The sequence below is a fragment of the Chiloscyllium plagiosum genome, unplaced genomic scaffold (assembly GCF_037043375.1).
Source record: "Chiloscyllium plagiosum isolate Xiang-an unplaced genomic scaffold, Cpla_swu_hap1 HiC_scaffold_28, whole genome shotgun sequence".
NCBI lineage: Eukaryota > Metazoa > Chordata > Chondrichthyes > Orectolobiformes > Hemiscylliidae > Chiloscyllium > Chiloscyllium plagiosum.
In genome coordinates, this window is record NW_028270166.1 from 1248647 (window position 1) to 1270331 (window position 21685).

Below are 21685 nucleotides of genomic sequence, written 5' to 3' on the forward strand. Positions count from 1 at the left end.
AACTGCTCTCCGTATTGCAAATATGGTCTGACCAGTGTCATATAACCTAGGATGTAGATCTCTGATCTTGTATTCTAGCTGTCTTGAAATGAATACTAATTGTAATTTCCTAACTGCCAGCTATACCTCTGTATTAACCTTAAGACAATTCTGAACTAGGCTCCCAAATCTCTCTGCTTCAGATTTCCGAAGCCTTTCCCCATTTTGGAAAGAGTCTACACCTCCTCTTCCTACCCAAAGTACAAAACATCTCACTTTCCCACATTGTATTCCATCTGCCACTGATTTGCCCACTCTCCTAGCCTGTCCAATTCCTTCTGCAGCCTCCCCGCTTCATCAATGCATTCTTCCTGTCCACCAATCCTCCTGACATCTGCAGATTGTGTAACAATGCTCTCAGTGCCTTCGTCCAGAATGTTTCCATAATGTGAATTGTTGTCCCAACATTATCCCGGCAGAATTAGAGTCACCGGGTGCCATCCTAAAAAAGTCATCTTTATTCCCATGACCTACCTTCCGCCAATCCTCTATCCATTTCAGTACCTTGTCCAGAAAACTATGGGCTCTTGTCTTGTTAAGTAGCTTCCTGTGTGGCACCTTGCCTTCTGGAATTGCAAATAAATCATGCCCATTGGCTCTCCTATGTCTAAATTGCTCATTACCTCCTAAAAGGATTGTCACGCAATTGACCTCCTTTTGATGATTAGATTACTTAGTGTGGAAACAGGCCCTTCGGCCCAACAAGTCCACACCGCCCCGCCGAAGCGCAACCCACCCATACCCCTACATCTACCCCTTACCTAACACTACAGGCAATTTAGCATAGCCAATTCACCTGACTTGCACATCTTTGGACTGTGGGAGGAAACCGGAGCACCCGGAGGAAACCCACACAGACACGGGGAGAACGTGCAAACTCCACACAGTCAGTCGCCTGAGGCGGGAATTGACTCCGGGTCTCTGGCGCTGTGAGGCAGCAGTGCTGTGCTACCGTGCCGCCCAAGCACAGTTTGCTTGTTTGTATACCTTTCCAATACAGTGGTAGATCTTGGTTGACATTGTTTTGGTGACCTCTGTTGGTCAAGGTTAAGCTGTGCTGACTCAGTGCTATTTTAATATGAACTTCCAAATACTCGCAATCCTCAACCTTAACAATAGCCTCTTAAAATCTTATCAGCAATTGAGATTGGGCTAACCTGCCTATAATTTCCTGCCTTCTGCCTCCTTCCCTTATTAAGCAGCAGTGATACATGAGCCGTTTTCTGTTTCACTGAGATGCTCACTGACTGCAGTGTTTCCTGAAAGATCACAACGTATGCCTGTACAATATCCTCAGCTATCTCCTTCAGAACACTTGGATGTTCTGTGAGGTGCAGGTGATTTATCCACCTTCAGACCTTTTAGCTCCCCCTGCACCTTCTCCTTCGTGGTGGCCACTGCACACTCACCTCTGTCACTTTGATCTTTATTTTTTAGTTGTTCTTTGTTGACTTTTAAAGACTTCCTAATCCTCCGGCTTCCCACTGATCTTCACCACATTGTATGCTTTTTCCTTTGCTTTAATGCTGTCCCTGATTTCTGTTATGAACCGTAGTAAGGGGGAGGATGAAGTAACAATGTTTCTTCTTCCTTTGAGGTGAATTTCTGATATGCCTGCTGGGATTACTCCAAAAATGCCTGCCATTGCCACTCCATTATCTTTCTTGCTAGGCCCCCTTCCAATCAACTCTGTGAGCTCTTGATTCATGTCTTCGTAGTTACCCCTAATCAATTGTAATACAGCTCCATCTAGTGAGTTTTTGAGAAGATTTGTAGCTCAGGTTGAGGTTCTGGGTGTAGGTTTGCTCGCTGAGCTGGAAGGTTCATTTTCGGGTGTTTCATCACCTTACTAGGTAACCTCTTTAGTGAGCCTCTGAACGAAGCGCTGCTGATGTTTCCTGCTTTCCAGAACAGTTCCGTCGGATTTAAACTACTTCTCCTCCTAAAACTACAGGATGAATTCTATCATGTTATGGTCATTGCCTCCTAGGGGGTCCTTCACCTCCAGTTCCCTAATCAAGTTTGTTTGTTACAACATGCCACGTCTAGAATTGCCTGTTCCTTGGTGGGCTTCACCTCAAGTTGCTCTGTGAACCATCTCATTGGGTTCCTTTTCTGGGATCTGACGGAAACTTGAGTTTCGTAGTCCACTTGCATATTGAAGTCCCTCCATGGTTAGTGCTATTCTTAATTGGTATGCAGCCAAGGTACTAATTAAACTAATTGAGCAGAGTCATCACTGCTTTGTGAACGGGAAATCATGTCTGACCAGTTTATTGGAGTATTTTGAGGAAATCTCGGCCAGAATGGATAAGGGGGATACCAGTAATATGTTGTATTGTTTGTATGTTGCATTTGGACTTCCAGGAGGCATTGAACAAAGTACCTCACAGAGGTTTAAGTAATAAGATAGTCTATGGTGTAGGAGGTAGAGAATTGGTGAATGGGCAGACAACCGAGAATGGGGATAAGGGGTTTCTTTTTCAGGTTGGTTGCCTGTAACCAGTGAAATTCCACAGGGATCAGTTCTGACTAAATGTCTTGGAGGAAGGAAACAAATATTGTGTAGCCAGACTTTGCAGATGACACAAAAATAGGTGGAAAGGCAAGTCAGGAGAGGGATACAAACAATTTGCAAAGAGATACTGATAAGTTAAGGAAGTGGGGGAAAAGTTGGCAAATGGAAAATAATGAGAAAATGTGGAGTTTGTTGTTCATTTTGGAATGTAGAACAAAAGAATACTATTAAATGGAGAAAAGCTGCACCACAAAGGGACTTTGAGGGTGCTTGTGCATGACACACAAAGTTAGCACATTGGCAGCAGGTAATTGGGGAGACGAATGGAATGTTGGCCTTTATTTTGAGAGGGGGTTGAAGTATCAGAGTAAAGTAGAAGTCTTACTGAAACTGTACAAGACACTGATGACAGCATACATGGAGTACTGGGAGCAGTTTTGGTGCCCTTATTTTAAGGCAAGTTATTTCATTAGAGAGAGTTCAGAGAATGTTCGTTAGGATGATCCAGAATATGGATTGTCTCAATGAGCAAATGTTGAACAAATTGGGTTCCACTCACTGGAATTTAAAAGAACGAGCAGTGATCTCATTCAAACATAGGATATTTCGGGGTGTGACAGGGTAAATGTTGAGCGAATGTGTCCTCTCATGGGAGAGTCTAGGACCAGAGGACTTGGTCTAAAATTGACACCCCTTTATTCTGAGACAGATGAGGAATTTCCTCCGATGGTTGAGTGTCTTTGGGACTCTTTTCCAGAGATATCTATATATTTTAAGACAAAGTATATTATTGATAGTGGAGTTGAGAAAGGGCAGGAAAGTGGATGTGAGCAATGTCATCCAGCCAAGATCCTATTGAATGTCAGAGCAGCCTCAAAGAGCCAAATGGCCTATTCTTATACCTTTTTCTTATGGTTATCCACTTCTGTGATTTCTGTTAAATGCACTAAAGTAGAGCATGTAACTCCTTCCTGTCTAGTGGCTAAGACAAATCCCAGCAGGGATTAATCATTCATAATTTAGGACAAACAGGTGCTTAATGCATAGATTTATAAAATCACAAAGCTGGAAGTGAGTGTATTTAAAATGCACAGGAAATAGGGCAATATTGGGCTTTTTTACTGGGAAGCACTGTAAATTGAGGCCATAGTATTGTAATGTTGAAAAAGGCAAATGGGATCTTAGGATATAGAGCTAAAGGATGGAACAGAAGTTTGAGTGTTCTAGTTTGTTTGAATATTAGCTGGGCTATTGTGTTCACTTCCGAGAACAATGACTCAAGGAATTATTGTAGCCTTGTACTTGCCCAAAGTACATTTTTCTAACAATGTTCTTACCATTTCTTTTTGTCCCATCTGGTATTACAAGTGTGCTGCTGGGAGGGAATTCCAGAGGCAAACATCAATTTATGAACTTTGGGGAATTCAGCGACATCTGCTCTATAATGTTTCAATCAGGATCTGTAGTTTGGGCCCATTCTTCTCCTCCCTCTGCAGTTTTAATATTTTTATCATTCAGTCACATCACATTGTGTCCATCAGAAACAGCTCACCAAGATTAATGTAATTAAGATTAGAGGAAGATGGTGGAAGTATACAGAATTTGTCCGATTGAAAGATACAATTAGTTTACATTTTCAGGTAAGCCTTCATTGTTGGTAAAAAGCTAGTTGAAATTCTACATTTCATGTAATGTAGTAGAGTGGCACGTGACATGTTGCTTCTCGTATGCACAGTGCACCATGGGTTTCCTCAGTCTCGACTCAAGACTGCATAATGTATATTTGTACTTGTGAATTTTGAGCAGTAATTTTTTTTTGTCTTCCAAGACTGCTGGAAAAATTGCAGTTTTGAAACAAAACCATAGAATAGTGGGAAAGGTTGTTTTCTGCATATTAACTCATTCACCCAGAGTGGGCGGCATGGTTGCTCAGTGGTTAGCACTGCTGCCTCACAGCGCCAGGGACATGGGTTCAATTCCCACCTCGGGCAACTGTCTGTGTGGAGTTTGCACATTCTCCCCGTGTCTGCGTGGGTTTCCTCCGGGTGCTCCGGTTTCCTCCCACAGTCCAAAAATGTGCAGGTTAAGTGAATTGGCCATGCTAAATTGCCCGTAGTGTTAGGTGCAGGGGTAAATGTAGGGGAATGGGTCTGGGTGGGTTGCTCTTTGGAGGATATCGGTGTGGACTTGTTGGGCCGAAGGGCCTGTTTCCACACTGTAGGGAATCTAATAAAAAAAAACTAAAGTTCCTATGTCCTAATTACTATGTCCTAAAACCTTCCGTTTTATTTCAAGTGTTGATATGATCTTAGTTGAGACCACATTTTTTTGTTTTTTTTAAAGAAAAAAATCTGAAGTCCCAGTTAGTTACTGAAAGAATAAAGCTACATTCCAAGGTTTAAATCTTGTAGTATTTAGTAGTCAAAACAAATATTAAATGCTATTTTGAATAGGTGCCAATACTCTGAAATCTAAAGTCAGTATAAATTCAACATAAATTGATGAGAAAATAGTTTATTATAGTAAACTATAAACATTAAATGTCACTAAGACAAATCTTGCACATTGCCTCTAAGGTCCTGGCATATGTCATCAGTCTCAACCACAAAGTCCTTCAGAATTCTTGTTTTCCTCACTATGAATTTCAACTCCTCTTCCAAGATATACTTCGGTGCCATGTTGAGAGTAGCACCCAACCTGAGTGGTGTAGCTATGGTGTTTACCAAAAATGGTAAACATCTGCAGAAATTCCCCAGTTTTGTTCAGAATGGTCTGAATGAATCCACTGGTGTTATCTTTTAAGTAGTTGTTGATGTGACAGTGTATTTTCCTGTTCTCAATCTGGATCTGTAATCTTTAACTTGAGTGAACTACACTATTGGGATTATCACCTGAGCTTTTATATGCTCACAACTGGTTTGTCTCCCTGATGTTTTTCCCTGGAGGGTTGGAGGCTGAGGGCTAACCTTATAGAGGTTTATAAAATCATGAAAGATCACCACCAATGAGGCTGGCAAAGTAGTAATGAGGAAGCAAAGAAATGGTGGAGGAACTGAATAGGTCCTTTGCATCAGTCCCATACAAGAACTTCAAGAGATTTGGTGGGCAGTGGCTATCACTAAGGAGGATGTGCTTGGGAATCTGAAAGATCTGAAGATGGATACATCACCCAGAGCATATGGGCTACAGCGTAGAGTTGGAGCATTGCTGGTCTTTCAAGAATCATTGGAGTCAGGGACGGTCACAGGAAAATGGATAATGTAACGCTCCTCTTTAAGAAGGAAGAGAGGCAGAAGACAAACTATAGGCTGGTTAACCTGATCTCTGTTGTTCAGATTTTAGAGTCCATTATTCAGGCTGAGATTGTAGAATACTTGAAGTGCATGGTAAATAGGGCTGAGTCAGCACAGCTCTCTCAAGAGGAGTTCATGCCTTATCTGTTAGATTTCCAGAAGGTATTTGACAAGGTACCCCACAGGGTGTTGCTAAATAGAATGCACCCATGGCGATAGGGCATGGTACTGATAAGGACAGTGGATTGTCTGACTAGCACAAGTCCAGGTCTGTGGACAAAAGTGTCTTTTTTTTAGGATGGCAGCCAATGACTAGTGGAGTTGCACGGGTGTCAGTTGGAACCACAACTATTCACAATATGTTTTGATGATCTAGATAAAGGAGCGAAAGATATCATTGCTAAGTTTGCAGATGACACAAATGTGGTGGGACAGGAAGTGTTGAGGAAGTGGCCAGACTGCAGAAGGACTTGACAGGCTCAGAAAGTAAATCAAATCAACTGTACTACCTTCAAGAGTATATTTAATCACTTTTTAAAGTAATCAATTAAATTGGTCAGATAGGATTGCCTGCAAACAAATCTTTGGTGACGTTCCCTGATTAACCCTTGCCTTTCCAAGTATGGATTAGTCCTGTCCTTCAGAACGTATTTGAATAATTTCCCTACCACTGGTATCAAACTGGTCTGTAATTACCAGGCCAAATCTGCTACCCTCCGTGAGCAAATAAACTACATGAGCTATCCTTTAATCATCTGGCACTTCACCTGTGGCCAGCAAATTATTAAATATCTCCACCAGCGCCCCAGCAATCTCCCTGCCTCTCATTGCAACCTGGAATACATCTCATGTCCTGGGGATTCGTGCACCTGTACACCCATTAATATATTTAATGGTTCCTCCTTACAAATTTCAAGATTTTTCAAGAACCCCACCGTCCCAGATGAAATCCCCCCCCCCCCCCCCCCAATAATGACTACTACTTCTGTGAATTCATCTATGACCCCATCCAAATCCACTCGCCGCATGCACAAGTTGGCCCGTGGATTCTAATGGGTCCCACTTTTCTCTTGTAATTTTCTTTCTTTTAAAAATCTTGGGCTTTCTTGATTCTATCGATCAAAGATATTTTGTGGACCTCCTTGTTCTCCTAATTTACCTTTTAAAGCAATTTCCTGCACTGTCTATACTTTTGAAGCACCTCCCTTATTTTTTAATGCACTCTCCTGACGTGTGCTGTTGCCTTTTTCTTCACAAAACTCTTTATATCCCTTGATGCCCAGAGTTCCCTGAACTACTGCCTTTGTCCTTCACACTGGACTTGAATTCTCAAGTATATACTCTTAAAAGACATTTGTATCACAGACAGACGCACACACAGACACTCCGGCAGATTGACAGGCGCAGCCACAGACACTCTGGCAGACTGATGGGCGCGCGCACACGCACAGACCCTCTCATACACTCCCACAGTCACATGCACCCTCTCACAGACTTATAGCCCTTTGGGCACTCACTCACAAACATACAGTCTCTCTCACTCATAAACGCCCCCCCTCCCCCAAACACGTGCGCACACGTTTTTTGGGGTAAATTCATACTTGCAGTATTACATTTTATTTTGCTCAGTAACTGCTTGAATCCATGTAAGATTCCGTAAATCCATATTTTAGATTAGAATCCGTCTGAACATTGTGGCACAGGCAGTCTCAGTACAGGACACCTCGCACCTTCAATGCACTTGAGAATGTAACTTTTAAAAAGTTCTGCGATTTAACATATGAAAGAACTGATACCAGCATGTTCACTGCAAAAGATGAGAGACTTTACAAAAAAATCCAAGTTTTTTTAATATATAATTTCAGTTACATCACACTGTAAACTTTTCCTATAAATTCTATGTCTTGGGCTCTTACATTCCATAACCACCTGATGGAGGAGTGCTCCGAAAGCTAGTGCTTCCAAATAAACCTGTTGAGCTATAACTTGGTATTGTGATTTTTAACTCATTTCCAAATGTATGCTTACCTGCAAGTAGCTGCTCTCAGTCTGATTGCCGTATCCTAATGATATTGAAATTGTCCTTCCCACCCCCACTTTAGACACTTATCTCTGCACTCTGCTTATCACTTTCCATAATTACTTTTAAACTAAGTGTTATGGCCACTTCCCCAAAAATGCTCGCCAATTGAAACTTTAATCTAATTTTGACAGTATTAGGCAAGAACTTTCAAAAGCTGATTGGGGACAGATGTTTGCAGGTAATGGGGCAGCTAGAAAATGGAAGCCTTCAAAAATGAGGTAACGAGTCCAGAGACAGTATATTCCTGTGAGAGAGTGAAAGAAAGGGCTGGTAGGTGCAGGGAATGCTGGATGACTAGAGCAATGGAGGTTTTGATTAAGAAAAAGGAAGAATATGACAGGTACAGATGAGATATTGAGTGAATCCCAAGTATAAAGGCAGTAGGACTATACTTAAGAGGGAACTCTGGAGGGCAAAAAGGGAATGTGAGATAGGTTTGGTAAATTAGGGTTAAGGAGAATCCAAAGGATTTTTACAAATACATTAAGGACAAAAGGCTAACTCGGGAGAAAATAGGGCCCCTCAAAGATCAGCAAGGCTTATGTGTGGAGCTGCAGGAGATGGCAGAAATACTAAACAAGTATTTTACATCTGTGGATTCTGGATTAGTGGTGCTGGAAGAGCACAGCAGTTCAGGCAGCATCCAAGGAGCTTCGAAATCGATGTTTCGAGCAAAAGCCCTTCATCAGGGACTACAAAACGAGACTCTGTAACCATACAGAAAAAGGCCATCAATCCCTTTTTTGATCCACAGATCACCTAAATTCAATACATTGTGAAAGAAGCTCTATATGATGAGAAGATAGATACTTTATTCGCCCTTTTCTGTGTGCTGACAGTAATTGTCAATATTTTAACAGGTGAATGGACCAGATGGGGTTCTCCAGAATGGAGCAATTGATGATGCTGTTGCCAAAGCAAGTCAGTTATTACCAGAACTGAACTTTGAAGAGGATGAAGAAGATACGTACTACACAAAGGATCTTCCTTTGCATGCCTGCAGGTACCATGGTCTGATTACTTATTTAATCTTGAAGGAAGTGAAGTTGGAAGAAGCAGGGCAGCTAAGCCTCTTGGAGAGGAAGTGTAGAAAAAGTGAGACCATAGACTGCATGTCCACAGGTCCCTGAAGGAGGCAGGACAAGAAAAACTGGGTGGGTATTTGGAATTCATTGCACAGCTTGGTGTTTGAGCCAAGAATTCTCAACTCATTTAAAAGGAACCTGGCTTCACACCTGAAGTTCGGTAGCCTGCAAGGCTGCAGTCCAGATACTGAAAATTTTAATCTATTGGATTGCTCATTTATTTAGTTGATGCAGAGGTGATAGGTTACATTTGCCTTTTTGCATGCTGTGCCTTTTTTATAGTTGTCAATTTTATCTGCTTATTGACCTTTCCTCTGTCATTTAACTCTGTACAGTTGCAGAAATGGTCAGTCAGATTCCAATCCATTGCAGTGATCTACTTGACTTGCAGTATATGAAACAGTTGCCTTTGTCTCCTGCTTAGTCTTGACCTCTAGACTTGACAATTCCAATACACTTCTTTCTGGTCTCCCATATTCTATTATCCATAAGCATGAGGTCATCCAAACCACTGCCTGTGTCTTCACTGGCTGCAAATCCCATTCCCCTGCTCACGTCGGCTCACAAATCTACATTGGCTCAGAGTTGAGCAATGTCTTGATTCTAAAATTATCCTTGTCAGAAGACTCCATGGTTTCACCCCTACCAATCTCTCTAATCTTCTCTAGGTTCACAACCTAGGGGGACATGGGGAACAGATACATGGGGCTATCACTTGATGCATGAAAGTCTTGTTAACAGGCTTGTATTCAGTGGCAAAATTTGATGAATAGCTAGTAATTGCACTCCAAACCACTTCCATTTCTAATTTTGCTACCCAATGGGAAACTTAACTATGATTAATATACATGGTGTAAATAAGCATGTCCTCTCTCTTTCACGGGCACTCTCGCCCTCGCATGCGCACTGTCTGAAATTAATCCTGTTGCATTCCATCTCCTGGTTGGGAAAAGCTGCTTGAGCAACATGTCTAATGAATGTTTTCTGCCTGCTGCTGAAATTATGTTCTTGGTCCTTTCCTCCATCTCCTTTTTGTAAAAGGTAATATTCCAAAATAAGTTAGTTGGCTAGAACATGGTACTTAATGTCTCATGGTTCAAGCTCAATCCTCATAAGTTGGGGTGGGCATAGGGACCTAGTATCTCCTTTTGCCTATTGTGATCTGATGGTGTCAGAATATGTGGAGAGCTGTGATTAGCAACCATCAGACAATGAGGATACTACATGACTAGATTCTCCTGAAACCTGGTTTCCCATCAGAATACAAGACGGTGAAAGCTGTTTTCTCCACTCATTCTGTTCTCTTCACAGTTATTGCGGAATTCATGATCCAGCCTGTGTTGTTTACTGCAACACCAGCAAGAAGTGGTTCTGTAATGGCCGTGGAAACACCTCTGGCAGGTAAATGAGGAGTGTTGTGATATTGAACAAATTCTTCAGGGTGACAATAGTTCAGTTGACTGCAGTCTTAACTCAGAGTTTGAAATATGTGGAATCAGGCCCTGCTTTGATATTAGATTGTACCTTTTGATTTAGGGGATTTTAGGGGATTTCTCTATATTGGATGTGAAACTTCAAACTGAAACTCTACCTGCCTACTCGGAATTATATAAAAGATCCCATGTCATTGTTTGTAAAGGAGCGCTGAATTCCTGGGTGTGTTTGGCAACACTGTTCTCTAAAGCAAAAGCAGATTATGTTGGCCAGTCCATTCACTGCCTGTTGTGTGCAGATTGACGGTGGTAATTGCCAATACAGCATTGACTGAAGTAGAATTGATAGAAATAGTTTTGATTTATTTTCATAAGAATCTTGATGAACTATTTAAATACTTCAACTTAAATCCGGTTCTCTCGTAGACTTGTTAACCTCGCCACACTATTGTTAATTTTTATTCAGCGGTATGGGGTTTTGGAAGTGAGTTTTCTCACTGCATTGTAGCCACACTGTCAAAGCTAGATTCTGTGAACACTGTCTTTGTCTGTTGAATTTTACATTTAAAGATCCTATTTATTTCAGTGGTCCTGCCTCTAATATTGCATTGCATTGTGTAAAGAATAAACTTACAACAGATTTAATTTAATTATTTCTAACAAATGAAACAATTCAACTTCAGTTAAATTTTCATTTCAGGATAAAAGTCCTTGCATTTATATTGTGCCTCACAACAAACTTGTAGTGCTTTACACCAATTTAGTCCATTTTGTAGTGTAGTTACTATTTTACTGCAAGAAGTGAAGGCTGCCAATTTATGTACTACATGCTCCCATAAACAACAGTGATAACAATCAGTCTGTTTTTGTGATTTTGTATCAAGGATAAATATTGACCAGGAAGTTGGGCCTAACTAACCTGGTCCTCTTTGAATAAGTGCCATAGACTCTTTTGCGCTTAACTGAAAGATCAAACTGCTTCAGTTTAAATTCTTGTCCAAAAAATGGCATTTTGTTGGTTATGCATTGAAATGTCGGCCTTGATTTGTGTGTTCTGGAATGGGACTTGAACCCACAACTTTGTGACTCTGAGACAAGAGCAGTGCTAACTGAGCTATTGCAAACACTTGGATAAGTTTGAGCTGCTAATTCATCTGTTCTTATGTGCAGTGTTATTAAAAATGCTGGAAGTTTTTATTGACAGATGTGGATAGTCAGTAAGCTATAGATTGCAGTTGCAAAAGTAGGCATAGCAGAGATAAATATTAAGGATTCATTTTTTTTCATTACAGTGAAAATTTCCTCTTAATGCTAGTGAAATAATGAAGTGAGGAACTCAGTTTTATTCTGTATATCCTACAGCTGTGGTGTTACTGGCATGCAATGCTGCTAAGCACAGAGTAATTCGCTAAACTCTCCTTCTGTGCCAAACCTATTATAGCAAGTCTCGTATCTTTGTAAATGTTAGTGAAATGTACTTGAAAGCATTTTTTTGTGTCAGTCTGCCTGTAGTAGAATTCTTAACTCTTAAATTCATGAATTGAAGATGAGCTCTCAACTTAAGAGGTAATCCAGGCTGACGCTTCAGTGCAGTAATGAGGAATGCTGCACTATTGGAGGTGCTGTTATTTTGAAGAGCTGCAAAATTTCCTGCCAATTCAGATGGATGTAATAATTCCATGACACTTTTCAAAGATAGGTAGAGTTTTTCCTAGTATCCTGGACAATATTTATCCATCAACATAATCAGAAGCAGTTTTTAAACTCATTAAAATGTTGCTATTTTCAGTTTGCCCTCAAAAACTGTTATACTTCTGAAATATTGATAGCTATGAAGTCTTTTGGGATGCTCTCAGACAGGAAAGACATCATATTTGTTAAAATTAATTTCTCTTGTCCAAATGAAGCACCAGTATTGGCCTTTTTAACTGTTAGCTGGGTGAGGGCTCATCTTTAATTTTCAAGTAGCCTAGATTTCCTTTGGTTTCATCTTCCCTTTGATTTGATCTTGCAGCCATATTGTAAATCATCTGGTGAGAGCCAAGTGCAAGGAAGTGACTCTTCACAAAGATGGGCCATTGGGAGAGACTGTCCTGGAGTGTTACAATTGCGGTTGCAGGAACGTGTTCCTCCTGGGTTTCATCCCTGCTAAGGCTGACTCTGTGGTGGTGCTCCTATGCAGGTGAGTCAGTTTGATCTGAAGCTACAAATACCTATGGTTAATATATATTGTGGCTAATCTACAGAGACAAAGAATGCTCAGAGAGTCAGATTAGTTAAGCATGACATTAAAAGATCATTTTAGAGATATTAAAACTGCACTTTTAATTTTTTAAGAGAAATATAGGAATAACTAATACTGAGGAATAAAGCCCCCTTGTCAGGGTAATCATATCTCCACTTTCAGAATAGTACAGAGGCGAAATAGGAGGCACTGATGCATATACTAAATATAGTAGGAAAAAGTGTAATGTTAGAGGACTCCTAGATACCTAATCTACATTCAAGAGAATGTGCCCAGAGAAGGATGTGCCACACAGTTTCATATTGATGGTGGATAAAGTAATGGAATCACTTCTTATATTTAGGTTTGAATAAGGAATACACAGAAATCAAAAACACAATCTATATTTGAAACGGGTTTCAAAAGGGTTAGTTTTACTGAACCAACCTAATTTAATTCTTTGAGATAATAGAGAAGGGTAATTTTTTTCAGCATTTTCAAAATATGTTCAATAAGTAACCACATATAATAATACATTAATGAAGAAAGTGAAGATATATTGAGTTAGGGATCGAATGGTAAAATGCATAACTAGCTGGCTGATGAGACAGTGTGCAGAAAGTAAAGTGTGTTCTATGCCAGAAAGTTAGGGGTTACCCTAAAGGATCAGTGCTGAACCATTGTTCATGATTTACGGTGCAAAACAATTACTAAATTTTTGGATGCTACCAAATAATTAACACTAAGGAGGAATGCAGTCGCTATAAGAAGGCATGAAAAGACTTTGCAAATGGGTATGGAATTAGCAAATGTGTTTCAACACTTAAGATATTTCAAAAGCAGAATTTCAGATGCGAGAAAGATCCAGCAGGGCTGACAACATATGGTATTTGAAGAAAATAAAAGTAACACAAAATTGATGGTATTTTCATCAGATCTAAATCAGTTTAAAATTTCCTGTGTTTTAAGAAATTGTACAGCAAGCAAAAGGAGTGAGAATTAAAGGAAAGGTTGCAATATGGTAGAAGAGAGATCAAGTGACCAAGAGGGGTGGTGATGAAAGGCAATCAGATTGTAATTAGATAAGTAGAAAAACAAAATGTGCTTCCAAGGGATGTGTAAGTGGGGAAGAAAAAAATCTTCAGCTTTCCAAAACAAAACAAAACAAATAAAGGGACAAATGTTATCACACAAAATTGTTCAATTTGAGTCTGGAAGACTTGTCAAGTGTCTTGTTGAAAGATGTTAACGTTAAGCTCCAGTGGAATAGTGTAAGAGGCTGAAGATAAAGGTGGGAGTGGGATGGAGGATTAAAATAGGCTACCAGGGCTCAAGGTATCAGTTGCAGGCTCAAAAGAGTTATTCTGTAAAACATTTACACAAACTGATCTCCCTAGTAGAAACAGCATTGTGTGCAATAATTGCAGTACATTAATACTAATTGCTGTTTCCCCGGCCTGTCCTACCCTGTCACCTATAACTGCAAATCACAATTGTACATCTACATCTCCAGAATTAGTTTAGTACTATCAGTTCTTTTGTCAAATATGTGCATTTCTATGGCCACCTTATGGAAGCTTATTAGTGGAGGCAGAGACAAATAGAGCAAATTTCCTCATTTTTGAAAAAATACTGAAAAGTAATTTTTTTCAATCAACCTGTTCTCATACGTTGCCCACATTCCTGGAACAAGTGGGACTTGAATCCAAACATTCTGGTCAGGTAAGGATATTATCACCGCTCCACAAGAGCACCTGCCGGCAGTTGGCTCAAGCAATATTTGATAATGTGGCTGCACAAACTCATCTCATCTGAAACATTAATGTTGTATTGTTATTGGGCAATAGAATTCCTCTTAACCCCATTTTGTGCAAGAGGGACTAATGAAACAATAAGTGAAACATAGTGTCAACTTAGAATTTGAGTAGTCAGTGGGTGGCAAGCCCATCAAAATAGTACTCCCAACAGTAGTGTTGGTTTAATGTTGCAGCAATAAATTTAAATTTTGGTCATTGTGAAAGTCTGCTTTAATTTAATCCAACCCACTTCTAGGAGATTTATAATGTGACTCTTGTTCTGTGCCTTTTAAAAGAAGCAATTTGACATTGTGGACAATTACTTTTCTTCAGACAGCCATGTGCCAGTCAGAGCAGCCTGAAAGATATCAACTGGGATAGTTCACAGTGGCAACCACTAATCCAGGATCGTTGCTTTCTGTCTTGGTTGGTAAAGATACCTTCAGAGCAGGAACAATTGCGAGCCCGTCAGATCACTGCACAGCAGATCAACAAATTGGAGGAGCTCTGGAAGGTACGTATTGCATAATGGACAAATTAATACCAACTGGCTGCAGTCTAATACGAAAAGGAAATGTGTGATATCGGAACCAGAGCACTCGGGTGAAGTGCTCTTACTCCAAGTAAGTTACACAGCTGTCAAACCTGTCATTAGAGCTTTAACCTGTTGTCTTGCATACCGGAAGAGCTGGCAACCGTCCTGCAAACCGTTTTGCCCGATTTCTAAGTCACTTGAATGGTATTGCCAGTGTGTCCTTTATGCTGTGACTCTGACTGTTGTAGAATCATGTCCAAGGGCAGCAGCTGGGTTATCTCTCAGAAGCACATTTTGTTAGAATAGTACTGAGTTATTTGTACATAGTTTGCTCATTCAGCTTCTGGTGCTCAGGGTGAGCATAGAGGATGCTGACTGTGCATTAATTTTCGTTTAACAAACTGATGGTATATGTGACATATTAAAAGAAAAAAACATCTTGAATATTTGTAGATCATGCCATATTTATGTACCACTACACGACTGGGAATATGTTGCAATATTATGTCATTGGGCCATTACTCCGTGTTAATCGCAAATTTACTGTATTTATTGTATTAGTTTGATTAGAAATTGAAATGTCAAAATCTAAAATTATATGTGTAAGGTTTCCAATCCCCTCCTTAATGCCGTCTTTAATGTAGTTATGTAATGTCTGTTTTAGGATAATCCTTCTGCTACCCTTGAAGACTTGGAGAAGCCTGGAGTGGATGAAGAGCCTCAGCATGTACTGCTTCGTTACGAGGATGCTTATCAATACCAGAACATCTTCGGTCCACTGGTCAAGCTGGAGGCTGACTATGACAAAAAGCTAAAGGAATCGCAGGTATTGTGTAGAGTGGACCTCTGCTCAAAGTGTAGCTTTTGCATATATTCCTTTTATCTTTAATAGTACTACACTTAAATCTTTCAAGACTTTGTCTCTGTGAAAGTGTCTGGCAACTGAGGCATCTGGAAAATGTTCCTTCCGTGCACACTGAATTGACCCAGTGAATCATTGAACCAAATAGATCAGTGGCTTTGGGGTTACTTCTTGCTGACAAAACCACTTGGGTCTGTTTGGTAGGACAGTGCTCTCTCAGCTCATCAGTCCTGTGGACAAAGGTATTATAAAACACAGAAGGAGTCCATTGGTCTATCTTGTCCATGTCGGCCCAGAGACACTGTGTCCTTTCTCATCCCATCTTACAGCACACAGCCCATAGGTCTGCAGCCTAAAGCCACTTAAGTATCTTTTAAAGAGTTTAGGGTCCACCACCATCTCAGGCAGTGAATTCCAGACATCTACCACCCTCTGTTTTTTAAAAACAAAAAGGGTTATACTACTCTGTACACTACACTGTCAGTTTTTGTTTTGTCTGCACATTTCCCAGTTGTGTTCTCCACTTTCAAGTCCAAATCATTAATGTATAAAGCAACAGGGATCTGAACACAGCCTTGCGGAATGCCGCTTGAAACTGCTTTCTATTTGCCTGGGCAACCATCGACCATTCTGGATCAGTGGTGCTGAAAGAGCACAGCCATTCAGGCAGCATCCGACGAGCAGCCAAATCGACGTTTCGGGCAAAAGCCCTTCATCAGGAATAAAGGCAGAGAGCCTGAAGCGTGGAGAGATAAGCTGGTGGGAGTGGGGAGAAAGTAGCATAAAGTAGCATAGAGTAGCTTCAGGGCAGAGGAAATGACCTGGGACAATTACTCTTTGTTTCCTTTTGCTACTTCAACTTTGAATTCAATTTGACACATTACTCTGTATTCCATGGGCTTTTACTTTATTGACCTATCTGCCATGTGGGACCTTGTCAAATGCCTTATTAAAATCCATGCAGACAACATCCACTGTACTATCCTCGTTGATCCTCCTTGTCACTTCAGAGGATTCAATCAAATTTGTAAGTCATGCTGAGTATTCCTGACTAGTCCATGTCTGTCTAAGTGGGAGTTTATCCAGTCTCTCAGGGTTGCTTCTAACAATTTGCCCACCACTGAAATAAGACTTAACTGGCCTATAATTGTTTGGCATTTTCTTTGTACGCTTGTTAAGCCATGGGACCATAGTTGCATTTCTGCAGTCCTCCGGCACCTCATCTGTGTCGAGTGAAGATTGCAAAATAATCCTCTGAGCATTTGCTATTTCCTCCTTGACCACTTTCAGCATCCTAGGGAGCAATCCATCCAGCCCTGGTGACTTATTAATTTTCAAGGATTCCATCTCCCCTTAAAAAAAAATCTCTCATTATGATTATTTTATCCATGGTTTCACATTGCTATTCTTGGATTACTATATCCACATCATACCTTTCCTTTGTGACAAAAATTAACTTAACATTCTTCCTATAAGCTTTGCAGCTTCATACAAGATCCCTCCTTCATCTGTGTCCCACTTTTTCCTTAACTATTTTTGTTTTTTATTTCCTAGTTTAAAAAAGCTTTGGGTTTTTCTTTCTTGCTTGTTAATTTTATTTTCATGACCTCTCTTTGATTTCCTTATTTCTTTATTTTTCTTGATCCCTGTACTTTCTGTATTCTTCTAGGCTATCTGTAGGGTTGAGTTTTTTGTGACTGGCATAAGCTTTCTTTTTCTGTTTAATCTTTACCTGCATTTTTCTGTGGCCAGCCCTGGGGGTCTACATTTGGCAGTATCATTCTTATGTTTGGAGGGAACATGTCTGCTTTGTGCTCTGAGGATCTCAGTTCTTAGTGGTCGTTGATTTATCCTTTAGTAGTCCTGTCCAGTCCACCTTATCCAATTCACTTTTCAGTTTTGTAAAATTCGCTTTTCCCCAGTTATAAGCTTTTACTCCTGATTTACCTTTGTCCTTTTCCATAATAATGATAGATCGAAACAAATTATGGTCACTATCCCCATTATGGTCACCTGGTCACCCACTGTCACTTTACCCCCTATCCTATCTTCATTTCCTAAAACTAAATCAAAATTGCATCTCGTTGTTTAAAAAGGTTTTCTTGGACATAGTACATTAATTTTTCACTCACTGCCCCTTATATTGTTTGAAACCGGTTGATATTCGTATAGCTAAAAGTCTCCTGCTATTAATGCCCTCTTATTGGGCAGCGGTTAGCACTGTTGTCTCTCAGCATCTGGGACCTGCTTTCAGTTCCAGCCTTGGGTGACTGTGTGGAGTTTACGTGTTCCCCATGTCTGTGGGGTTTCTCTGGTTTCCTTCCGCCATCCAAACATATGCAGCTTAGATGGGTTTGCCTTGGTAACAGTGTCCGTCGTGTTTAGGAATGGGCAGGGTAGGTGATTATTCATAATGAAAACAAGATTTACTGGGTTTAGGGTAGGGGACTGGGTCTGAGTGGGATGCTCTTCAGTGGGTCGGTGCAGACTTGATGGGCCAGTGGTCTCTTTCTGTACTGAAGGAATTCTGTAATTCCATAATTACTCCAATGGGCAAAAATCTCGTTCTTCTATCTCCGTCCCATTATTTGAGGGTCCCAAATACCCCCTTAATAGTATCATTGCCCCTTTTTTCATTTCTAAACTCAACTGACAAAGCCTCGTTTGTTAACTCCCATAGTATGTCATCTCTTAGATGGATTGCATTATCTTCAGTCTGAGTAACTTGGTTGGATGGAACAATATCTAGTTCATCGCCTTGAGAGGACTTAGAATTTTCACTTCTCTTCCTTCTTCCTATAATCTTCCCCTTTCAATAAATGACGCTGATGTTTGAAGTCACTTTCCAAAATAAGCATTTTTTTCATCCTTCCTTGGTGAGAGCACTCCCGGAGCCCAAGAATTCTGATACATTTAAATTTGGGCTTGTGCAGATGGAATAATGAGGGCTGAATAGACTTGGTTACATCAGCATTATTACGTAGGGGGAAATTATGGTTGATCAGTGCAAAAGTGATAATGATACTGGATTGTTTATACCAGTACTGGTACCAAAATTGAAGCAACAACTTGTGGTGGTACTCCAATGTATTTAGCCTTCCCTTTGTCAAACCAAAACAATTGGTTCTACATGCATTGTGTTTTTAATTTCCACTTTTTAAATAGAACAGTGATTACTTGTCTGAGAAAAGGACAGGATTTCACCTTCCATTGTAAGTAGTTCCCTATAACCCCAATGCTATTGTTTCCAGAAAACTAACTGAAATGTCAGCATTATTCCCTCGAATTCTCAAATAGCTGACTTCCACAGCCTGTGTCACCACCCATCTGTGTATACAAACATTTAAAAATGTCATGTGAAGATTAGAGAGCATGTGAGCAGGGGTTAGTAATGCTTTCTCTTTGTGTTTAAGTATGATTGAACTGTCTCTTTATTAAGAGTGAATAATCTAACTACTTTACTCATGTTATCCAGCTAAATTATCTTGCAGCTTGAACCAGTAAATGAGTTTAATTGTTTTTGTAATTTTAGACTCAGGACAATATCACTGTAAGATGGGATCTGGGTCTGAACAAGAAAAGGATTGCATACTTCACCTTGCCTAAGACGGACTCTGGTAAATAGCACCAATTTACATTATTTTAAATTAAAAATACAGTTTGGTACATTGGCACAACAATTTCAGACTTAATTGAAGGTGGTGACAAAGGAATGCAGGGTGTAGTGCTATTTACTTCAGGAATTGGCAAGTCTCAACAAATTAAATGACAAACCGCTGTCTGGTTATCACTGATGGGTAAATCTAAATCATGGTGCAGCCGTCATTCTCTTTGTGCACAGAAACAAAATAACAGGCTCAATAAATGAAGTATGTATACATTGATACATTGTAGGAAGAGTTTTCATTGTGTATAAACAGATTTTACACGAGAGAGCTGCAAAGCTGAATGTTTTGTATCTCTAAAAGTGACATTGCCAGACAGTAAATAGCTCAGTCTGAGAACAGTGGAAAGGAACAATTAGAACTTATACAATTGGTCTCTCAGTACCTCATTTCTGATGCATCCATCACCGACAAAAACATTCCAGTTCTGCATCAGAATGATGGGTTGATTAGCACTGTATTGGAGCAGCATGCAAATAGATTTTGGACAGTTTCAAATTCTATTATTGTGCCATGTATTGTCATAATTTGGCTATTTTCATTCTTGTTCTTAAGACATGCGCCTGATGCAGGGTGATGAAATCTGTCTGCGCTACAAGGGTGACCTGGCTCCTCTTTGGAAAGGGATCGGCCACGTGATCAAAGTCCCGGACAGTATCCTTTGTATCTTGCTAATTAAACCAATGGCAATTGTACAGATGAAGAGTCTCCAGTGTTTGTATATAAATAATAAGGGCAGCTTTGCTGTGCGCACCTTACTATGCAACTACTGCACTCTTACTTGCTTGCTTCTGCATGTGATGTTAGACAGAGGCCCTATTTCTTTGTTCATGGGCATAAAAGAAGCTCTATGTCCGTGGGAGCAGATTCGGTTTATAAAAGGAAGTTGTCAAATATATCACTGATAAATATTAAAGTCATTTTGACAAGCTTGATAAAAGAAGGTTTGTAGAGTTTAGCAGGAAGTGATCAGCTGACTTTCAAAGAGCCAGTGCAGGCATGATTGGTTGAATGATCAGCTTCTGTATCAAAGATTTTCGAGAGAATGGAGAAATTGAATTTTTCCTTTCCCCCTCAGTCTCCTGAATAAAGTATTATCTGACTAAAGCAGATTATTTGTTTATAATAATGCTATTTCAGGGACTTTCCTTTTTTGAAAACATTGTTTGAGTGCTTTAGGTTATGGAAAGCTCTTAAAAATGTAAGTTCTTTACTTGCTTTGAATGTCAGTCATCAGTGCTTAACACTGCCATTTCCAAATTTTGCCTCTGAGGTGATAGGCGATATTTCAGTAATTGGTATTAGTTCATTCTAGCATTGAAATTGCACACTGAAATATGACTGCCACACCAACTAGTTTTTAGATTAGATTACTTAATGTGGAAACAGGCCCTTCGGCCCAACAAGTCTGCACCGACCTGCCGAAGCGCAACCCACCCAGACCCATTCCCCTACATTTACCCTTTCACCTAACACTACGGGCAGTTTAGCATGGCCACTTCACCTAACCTGCACATCTTTGGACTGTGGGAGGAAACCGGAGCACCCGGAGGAAACCCATGCAGACATGGGGAGAATGTGCAAACTCCACACAGTCAGTCGCCTGAGGCAAGAATTGAACCCAGGTCTCTGGCACTGTGAGGCAGCAGTGCTAACCACTGTGCCACCATGCTGGTGTTTATCAGATTTGTTTGCACTTGGTTAAGTCACTGTTCCCAAATGCCATTGTCCTCTTTGTTTGTTCGATGTATCTAACCTGTTCTAACAAGGCCTCAGTTTTGGTGTTCTCAACATCTCTGATCTTCAAAATAAATTCCCACAGTTCACAAGTTTATTTTTAACATGGCTGTCTCTCTGAACATTGAATCATTGTATTTTTTTCTCTTTGATTTATCAAAACAATTTGGTAAATTTTGGAAGGGACCCAAAACTACCAAATTTCAGGGAAGTTATTCTTCAATCAATAACAGTAAACCTGCGTTATAAAGAGAATATGAAATGCAAGCTTGAAGTGGTAACTTGCCTTGTGCATGCACCATGACAAGGCAATGACCAACCAGAGTTCACTCAATAAGTACCCTTTTCTTATGTGATATAAAATTTGTTATTCTCTTGGTATTTTTGCATCTGTCCTGATGGGTATAAGATGAAA

General features: G+C 40.2%; 1 protein-coding gene across 4 annotated transcripts in view; it reads left to right on the plus strand.

The window, feature by feature from the left end:
- Window positions 1–21685, plus strand: part of upf1 (UPF1 RNA helicase and ATPase) — a 68290-nt gene that overhangs the window by 17405 nt on the left and 29200 nt on the right. The window contains exons 2-8 of one of the 4 annotated variants that reach the window (XM_087975867.1): window positions 8794–8936; window positions 10330–10419; window positions 12466–12633; window positions 14805–14985; window positions 15671–15835; window positions 19401–19485; window positions 20089–20196. In XM_087975867.1, the coding sequence (XP_087831993.1) occupies window positions 8794–8936; window positions 10330–10419; window positions 12466–12633; window positions 14805–14985; window positions 15671–15835; window positions 19401–19485; window positions 20089–20196 (940 nt within the window). The remainder of the gene's footprint in view (window positions 1–8793; window positions 8937–10329; window positions 10420–12465; window positions 12634–14804; window positions 14986–15670; window positions 15836–19400; window positions 19486–20088; window positions 20197–21685) is intronic. The other 3 variants (XM_087975868.1, XM_043721560.2, XM_043721561.2) reach the window with 3 other exon arrangements.